The sequence below is a fragment of the Boleophthalmus pectinirostris genome, unplaced genomic scaffold, assembly GCF_026225935.1.
Source record: "Boleophthalmus pectinirostris isolate CB_2022bp ecotype Guang Dong unplaced genomic scaffold, ASM2622593v1 HiC_scaffold_3, whole genome shotgun sequence".
NCBI lineage: Eukaryota > Metazoa > Chordata > Actinopteri > Gobiiformes > Gobiidae > Boleophthalmus > Boleophthalmus pectinirostris.
This window is the reverse complement of record NW_026571299.1, coordinates 32,017,499-32,026,643: the sequence shown is the minus strand read 5'-3', so window position 1 is coordinate 32,026,643 and position 9,145 is coordinate 32,017,499. Positions and strand designations below refer to the sequence as shown.

At 38.8% G+C, this 9,145-nt stretch overlaps 1 protein-coding gene and 1 pseudogene across 1 annotated transcript in view; one reads left to right on the top strand and one right to left on the bottom strand.

The window, feature by feature from the left end:
- LOC110168737 (alpha-1,3-galactosyltransferase 2-like) overlaps window positions 1-2,102 on the bottom strand; it is a 7,052-nt gene extending 4,950 nt beyond the window's left edge. The window contains exons 1-5 of the mRNA XM_055160798.1: window positions 1,733-2,102; window positions 1,329-1,378; window positions 815-883; window positions 620-715; window positions 76-213 (exon numbers count right to left, since the gene is read on the bottom strand). Coding sequence (XP_055016773.1) covers window positions 76-213; window positions 620-715; window positions 815-883; window positions 1,329-1,378 — 353 coding nt within the window. The 5' untranslated portion in view covers window positions 1,733-2,102. The remainder of the gene's footprint in view (window positions 1-75; window positions 214-619; window positions 716-814; window positions 884-1,328; window positions 1,379-1,732) is intronic.
- Window positions 2,103-2,985: 883 nt separating this feature from the next.
- On the top strand, window positions 2,986-8,003 carry LOC129410994 (uncharacterized; annotated as a pseudogene).
- The last annotated feature ends 1,142 nt before the right edge of the window (window positions 8,004-9,145 follow it).

The window sequence follows — 9,145 nt, the reverse complement described above, 5'->3', positions numbered from 1 at the left end:
TATGCATGCATTCTATGTTTCAAGGTTTACCAGCAGGCCCTGTGGTTAAATTAAACATTGATCTATATTACTCACTTTCCAACAGCGAACACAGTGACAGCCACAGATGACTTCTTCCTTTTATGAGCCTTGTCGTAAAGGTATGCTTCAAACATGCCTTCCCAAATGATTGGAGCTTTCCACGTAGTGCAGGTTTGGACGTCACCTCTGGATCTGAAAAGACATTTTATTTATTTAATATTTAGTTGTGGACATAAACAGACTGTGATAAGCCCAACCTGTTTTGATACTTTGCAGTGAGATCACACTGGGGTGGTTGGAATGTTTACCAGTGACTGTGGTGACACTGACTTTTAACAATCAGCAAGTTGATAAAAATCGCTACAAGTATTGATTATATTATTCTAGAAGATACACACGCAATATATCACTATTCTAACCATATGAATACTTATGTCACCCTAACCAACCCCTGCACTCCCTACGTTGCTTCTATTAGAGCTAATGTTATTTTTGTGAGCCTATGACTAACACAGTTGGGATAAGCAGACTGTGCATCTTGTGATTATATTAAGAAGGAATCTGAAGAATGAAAGCGTGTTGCAGAGGTCTCACTTACTGCAAACTCAGGGTAGCATCTACGAGGTTGTCCATAGAGAGCATCTTTGCACTCCTCAAGGTACATTTCTCCATCGGAATAATTCCAATCACTACCCTTAACAGAACAATAAAACAAAATTACAGGTTCTGCAAATATCTGGAACAGAAACAAGAATCATTTTTCAAACCATTAGTGTACAAGATTTTTGGTTACCTTAATGACGACACAGTGAAGTAGAGGACGCAGACCAAGAAAGGTAAGAAACACAAACACTTCTTGTGGCTGCAAAAAACAAGCTAAATTATTAACACAAAATATGTTCCCAGGAAATTATGATAAATAGCACGTGTAATCCGTTAAACAGTAAGAAGGGATCTCAACTTGTTGTGCAATTAGAAGTTGGTCTAAAAAACTCAAGGTTTTCCTAGCTATACTTTCCACTAGTTTTACTGCTAAGAAAACAACTCTACTACAACCTAATCTATAATAAATAATAATTTCATGGTGATTCTGTAGCCAAATATATTTCCTGAAATTGCAAATTCATAAAATATTCTATTAAAAAACAGAAATATTCTATTTTTAATTCTTCTGTTAAAAAAAGATATGCAAATATATAGCCTAATTATCATTTAATACAAATTCAATGGAATCAATCTAGTTTACATAAACTCTTCGCCTGTTATTTCTCCACCGGTGCTAGTAATACGGGAACAATTTCGCTTACCTGAATTTGGCCCTTTTACATATTGAATACAGCCAGTTCATGGTGAACATCTGAAAAGGCACAAAAGATTAAAGTGGTCACAGTTGAAATCTGATGAGAACTGGAAAGCATGACTCATACGGACCAGTCCATTTTCCAGACACTAGCCGTTTAAACTTTCTCTAATGATGCTAACACGCTGGTTTAAGTTTAGCCAAACAAACTACACGCTTTCTGGACACCCCAAACTGTACGAATTACGTTACAAATGTTGCCAATGTCTTGTATGTGGAGGCGATCTTACCATCAACTGCGTTTCTCGTTTGTTTGGCTAAAAGTTCTCCCAAGACGGTGTGGTGTTGGTACGCACGTAATCTAGATGTCCAGTGCGTAAAAATAAAACTCAACTACACGCGGTCACTTACCAAATATACATGAAGGAAAAGAGAGCAGTGTCGTGGAGAAAAAACAGTCAACGCAGCTTACAGTAGTTGTTGTAAGCTTAAGCTAGTCCCAGTAGAGAGAATGGGAGTGGACAACCCCTAGGAAAGCAAGCTACTCTACAGAACAGGTAGCGCACAATGTTGTCTAAGTGTATTTACGCAGCCTTTATGACCGTGGTGAAGTTAGTTTTACGTTAGACGTTTTATGACCGTGGTGAAGTTAGTTTTATGTTAGACGTTCGATATTCAGTTACGCATCAACAGCGGAGATGTTCATTCCCTGTACCCCGCTTGCTCGATCACGGTGCGGGGAGCTGTACACCAAAGCTCCGCTGAGTCCGCGGGTTAGGGACCGTCAATAAATTACAATTGCATTGAATGGAGTCTGCTAAAAAAAAAAATAATAATAATAATAAAAATAAATTAAATAGAAAAAAAGAAAAAGGGAATCAAATAAAAAGAAACAAAAAAGGGGTTGTGCATGTACGTTTTATAAAATATTTGTTATTTTTATATATTTTGAGGGTTAATTAGTAAATACATTTTTTCAATATCTTCCAGATCAATTAATCTAAAAACGCCAAACCAAGTTATTATAGTAGTCTTACTCCTCAGGTATCACGCACACCTTTTGGTTTTCCAAATTAACCCTTTGTGAAATTTTTAGGAATTTTTTTTAATCTTGAAAATCTGTGATTTTTTTCAATAGCTTCTAAGGTAGATGACCTACCAACTCCAAACCAAGTTATTATAGTAGTCCTACTCCTCAGGTATCACGCAAACCTTTTGGTTTTCGAAATTAAACACACCCCGATTGCACACCCCTCTACTCTTTATCACACGAAGACCACAGTTCTTTAGTTTAAGGTCATGGTTTAAGGTCAAGGGTATATTTCCTCTGTTATTTCTGGCCATTTTTGTTTTATAATTGAGTTGTTTTGTAAGTGTTGCTGTACTTATTGTTACGCAGATAAAAAGTGCGACCTACTCTGTGAAATCTACTCTGTAAAGTCTCCTCTGTGAAGTCTACTGTTTGAAATCTTTGTACGATTTGCTCTGTGTCAAGCTCAGCTAAATGTGCCTTTTCCGTTAAGCGATATGTGATTTTCGATTTTGTGATTTTCGATTTGCCTACTCTTATAAGTTCTAGAATGTGATGATGTCATACTCCCAGACGGGGCAAGAGCCACGTTTCCCTGTTGACTGAGGCCGAGTGTTGTTAAGAAGTCACTGATATGAGACAAACCTCGATACAGTGCATAGCCCAATGCTCCGAGAAGCTGTTGCCGCGCACTGGCTCCCCCGGCTTAGTGCAAGTGAAGCTTAAGCGCAAACTGTCTTACAAAGGTCATTACGAACATCAGTTTGTGAATACTCAGCATTTGAGAGAAGCTTTGGTCTGGCTCAAACACAATAACATCCACTTTGAAGATATCTTGTTTAATGAAGACTGGATAAATGATTTTAGTAGAGAAGACCCCGAAGAACAAGAAGGGGAACAACAAGACGAAGAGGAAACAGTCGAACCAACAGTCGAAGGTACAAATCCACCTTCACAAGAAGCCACACAAGATGAACATCTGTACGATAAACAACAGCACGGCGTTTTCAATGACACATGCTCTATGCCTTTAGACTTGGGTCAAGAAACGCTGGACCAATATCTGGATAATGTCATTAGTGTTGCTCCAGCTGAAGGAAACAACCCAGTAAGCACACTAAATGATCACACCAATGAGGCCAAATGTTTTCCTATCATTTTTGTGACCGGTACAAATACATATCATACACCCAGAAAATATCCACTCACATTAGCAAAATATTTCAAATTAAGACTTTTGAATGCTGACACTAGATTTGCTAACAATCTAGAATACCTTTTTTATGCTGATGGCACGTTGATTTTGTACAATGTAATTTCTTGCGTGTCTATTGCCACACGTAAAGGACATTTTGATGGAATCAGCGCAGCTGAATCTCAGGACAATGACTGTAATACTTTAAAACACATTGTTCAGTTTAATGGTGGTTTTCGTTTTTTGTCACCCATACTGGGTAGTCCCGCTTTTTGGAGACAATGCAGGTCTGACGTTTTTGCAATGATTCGTCAATTGGGAATTCCAACCTGGTTCTGTTCGTTCAGTGCAGCTGACCTTCGCTGGCAAAATTTACTTAAAGCACTTTTGATCCAAGAGGGAAGAACACAGACGGTTGAAGATTTGAACTGGGCTGAACGGTGTAACCTTCTGAGGAAGAACCCTGTGGTTGCAGCTCAAATGTTTGACTATAGATGGCATTGTTTTTTGAGGCTTGTTCTCCTGTCATCTGCTCATCCCCTTGGTAAAATTGTCGATTATTTTTACCGGGTAGAGTTCCAAGCAAGAGGCTCTGCCCTTTTCTGGGTACAAGATGCACCTAGAATTGATCAAAATACAGACGAAGAAGTCATCTCCTTTGTAGATAAACATGTTACCTGTCAGCTTCCAGAAGATGATCCCAAATTATTGGAAATGGTTAAAACTCTACAGACCCACTCGAAACATCACTCTAAAACTTGTCGGAAAAACAAGACCATCTGCAGATTTAAATTCCCACGACCACCATCTCAGAGAACTTTCATCAAAAGAGCACGGCAAACACCCATTTGTCCGAAATGCCATTTGAAGAATGAAGAGGCAGAGTGCGTGTGTCCACCAGATGATCCAACTCGGATGGGCAAAGAACACGCACAAACCATCATGTCTGATTTACAAAATGGTCTTCACAATGAAATTGCAAAGACTACAGCAGAACTGCAAGCAAGAGTCGGGATTACACAGAATGTTTTTGAAGAAGCATATCAAGTTTTAGACGGGCATACATGTATTGTTTTAAAAGAGAAGTGGATGAAGTCTGGATAAACCAAGCTAACTGGGATTTGTTGTCCATTTGGGAGGCAAATATTGATGTTCAGTATGTGGTTGATGGCTATGCTTGTGCTGCTTATATTGTGAGCTACATTTCAAAGGGTGAGAAAGAAATGGGACTTGTTGCTTGGAAATGCACAAAAGGAAGCGCTGGAAGGCAACGAGAGTGCTAAAGACGCTATGAAGAAACTGGGAAGCGTTTACATAAACAATCGTGAGGTGTCTGCACAGGAAGCTGCTTATCGAGTGACTGGAATGCATCTCAAAGAGTTTTCCCGCAAAGTGTCTTTTATTCCCACAGGTGATAACATAGTCCGCCTTACAAAACCCATAAAGCAACTGGAAAGCAGTTCATCTGAAGACATTTGGATGACTAACATCACCGACCGTTATAAGAATAGACCAGATGACAGTACATTTAACGACATGTGTATTGCCATTTTTGTTTCAGAATATCGTGTATTATGCAAAGGTCAAACCAGCCGGAACCCAATTCTTCTCCAAAACTCTCTGGGTGCCATAACTAAGAGAGTTAATACACAACCTGCTGTTATTTCGATATGCCCGGTTCTCTCAAACACAACATCCAGAACAGTTCTTTCAGAGTATTTTACAGCTGTTTCTCCCTTATCGTGCAGAGAACGACCTGATGCCTCCACCATATTCTGCATTTGAAGAATTTTACAACAGCGGACAGATTGTTCTTTCCAATGGATCAGAGTGTTCTGTTAAATCTGTAGTTGATGCAAATCAAAAGAGATTTGACAAACACACTGATGACTTGGAAGCAATTGAAAACGAAGTCAGCATGAATGCGAATTTGGAAGACGCATGGTGTGCCCTCTGCCCTGCCCAACAACTTGAAAGGCTGGAAGATAAGGACGAAGGTGTGGAAAGAGATGAAGAGGAAGTCCATGCCGAGTTACTACAAATTCCTGAATTGGCTGTTAGAAAAGAAGACATCCTCCAGTTTGAAAAAGCAAAAACATTAACTAGACAAGAGGGTTTAAGTTTAATTCGATCCTTAAATGACCAACAGATGGCCATTTTCACACAAATTCGACAGTGGTGCTTGCAGAAAATTACACATCAAAACCCAGAGCCTCTGCACACATTTATAACCGGCGGAGCAGGCACTGGAAAAAGTCATCTCATTAGAGCGATACAATACGAAGCAACAAGACTTTTGGCACCTTTATGTTCTACTCCAGATGGTGTTAGCGTTCTGCTAACTGCACCTACTGGAATAGCAGCATATAATCTAAAGGCTACAACCATTCACTCCACATTTAGCATTGGCATGGACTGCCGTCTCCCCTACGTACCACTGAGTGAAGACAAACTCAATACTCTGAGAGTTCAGTTCAACGATGTTCATATTGTCATCATAGACGAAGTTTCAATGGTTTCATACAACTTATTGGTTTACATTCACGGTAGATTACGACAGATTAAACAAAGTGGCGATTCCCCATTTGGTAACATTAGTATTATTGCAGTTGGCGACTTTTACCAATTACCTCCGGTAAAAGGTAAACCTTTGTATGATGTACGAGTTGGTTATAATCTGTGGGAAGACTTGTTTCGCATTGCGGAGTTGACAACGGTTGTACGGCAACAAGACACCACATTTGCAGATCTGCTGAACCGCTTAAGGACCCGGTCAAGAAAGACACCCATGCTCCCAGAAGATGAAGATCTTTTAAAAAGCCGTGAAACAGGACAAAACTCCACTGCTTTGCATATCTTTTCCCACCAACACACAGGTGGAAAGACACAATCTCGAACAGGTCCGAATCACCTGCCCGGATTACATAACTATCACAGCACAAGATTACAGCTACAGTAAAAAAACTGGTAAACTGATTGAATTCACGGAGGGAGTTGTTAAAACAAGAAACACCTCGCTACTTGATGAATTGCCTGTTGGTGTCAATGCATGTGTAATGCTGATTAAAAATGTGGATATACCTGATGGTCTGGTGAATGGTGTATGTGGCACAGTAACCCACATAGACAATCCACCAAACAGAAGACTTCCCCTGGCAATTTATGTCAAGTTTGACGAGGACTTAATTGGCGCACAGAAGAGAAGCCGGACTCTCACTCCACCAGGCCTGACTGGTTCTACACGTATAGAACCAGTAGAAGATCAAGCTAATAAAAAGGGGGAGAAGCGGCGGCAGTTTCCCCTTAAATTAGCGTGGGCCTGCACAGTGCACAAGGTACAAGGTCTTACCGTTGATGAAGCTGTGGTGGGTCTGAACCACACTTTTACAGCGGGTCAAGCCTATGTTGCCTTGAGTCGTGTCAGGAGTTTGGAAGGCATCATAATTCAAAACTTTGAACCAAAGAAAATTTACTGTAACGGCAAGATTAGGCCAGCATTAGACAAAATGCTTCCTTTCGTGGTCACTGACCAGTCATTGCACATGCAAGAAACTCAAGTATTCAACTTGTTTTTCATGAATGTGCAAGGACTCCCACAACATGTGTCTGATTTGCAGTTATGTATGCAGCCCTTCCATCCCCATTGTGTTGCTGTTACAGAAACATGGCTAAATCTACAGTCACTCGAACAAACCCATAACATTTCAGGTTACAGTTTCCACAGTCAACCACGCAGTTTAGCTTATCAAAGTAGCCATAACCCTGCACTTGTAAAACTGCAGACACAACAACATGGTGGAGTTGGAATGTACTGTCCAGACGGTCATTCTTACAACACTGTCTCATTGCAGTCTTCTAATCTGGAATGTTTGGCTAAACATTTTATAGAACATGACATTCTCATTGCTGTCATCTACAGACCACCTTCATACCCAATGACACTTTTTAAACATCATTTAAACAAACTGATAAATTGGCTTGATTCGAACTATAGTAACATCACTATTGTGGGAGACTTTAATGACAACATATTGAAATCATCAAATATTTTACATTTCATGCAAAAAAAAGGATTTGTTCAATGTGTTGCCTCTCCCACTACAGAACAGGGCACTTTAATTGATCACATGTACTTAAAGTCCTCAAAATTTGAAGTTGACACATGTGTTGTACCAACTTATTTCAGTGACCACGAAGGGGTAGCATGTTGTTTCCGATACAAAAACATAACAGACAATTAGTCTGTTCAATTTTCAGCAGTTGTGTTGCCTTACAACATTGTCCTTGATGTGCGCTTTCTTTTTTCTGATTAGCGATTGATAAAGGCTTGATAATCTCGGTGTTTGTGTAGTTGGTTGGTTTTTGCTTGGATTGGCTTGTGTTTTTGAATCTATTTATCCTGGTGTTTTATTGGTTTGGCTTTGGTTTGGATATCGTAGCAGCTAATTGTTTTTTGCTCATGCATCATGGTTCTAGTGTAATGTTTTCCTTGTAATGTGAATATAATGTCATGTATTCTCCTCTCTTTTAATATGTACTTGTATGTACAATTATTGCTTGTTAATACTGTGAATTTCTGTGACACTCAAACCTGTAAAAACTCTTAATGTAATGTATATACTGACAAAAACAATCTGTGCAATAACTTGTATAATTCATGTGTAAAATCACTCTGTATATAAATCTGTTTATAGGACTTGTGTATCGTGACAATAAAGGCATTCTGCTCTATTTATAATGTACATTTTATTCAAATTGTAGAGAATGTATACTGGAATTGTATGTAAATTTTCTGCTTTTACATTTGTATCTGATGTGCCAAACTTTAATAAAAAATCTGTCCTTAAAAATAATACCACTTGTTTGTATTTCTTAGACTAAGTTCACAGTAATTTCATGTATTTTTTAAATTTAACATCTTAATGGCCCATCATTTTTAATTGCCATTTACAATACATTTTTTTAATAATAATAAAAAAAAAAATTACAATAAAACAAGATAATTTCTTCCATTACATTTAGAATTTTTTTTTTTCTAACTTTTTTTTCTAACTTGAAATTTTTTTCACTCTAAACAAAACTTAATTAGATGGTTGAATTATTTTTATTGAAACTTTTACTAGCTGAAATTTTAAGTATACTCTTTCAGTGTTTCAAGTTCTAAATGACATTTTTTACCTTAAAAATATTCTGCACATATATTTTCAAGTTCTCAAATTCAACTGTCAGAATTCAGAGTGTAAAATTCTCAGGACAAAATCTGACAGCAAGGAACCAAGAAACAAAGGTACACTATGTAATTTTTCTGATGGACAAACTGTCAGTCTGGGCGGCTGTCGGGAAGAGAGAGTGGCGTGCCGGGGCGGTCGCGAGTCCCCGGAGGTCGCGTGGGGGGGCGGTGCGCGCCGGGGCGAGGGCCACCATCGCCGCGCGCGGCTTTAAATAATTATTATTATTATTATTATTTTTATTATTATTATATTTGTTTTGTTTTTATTGTCTTTTTATTATTATCGTAACGTCCCTTGCGCCGTTTTCCTGGGCCTGTGGTCAAAGTTTGCCGAACCTCTGTACAGTATAGCACAGTTACGCTAGTCTT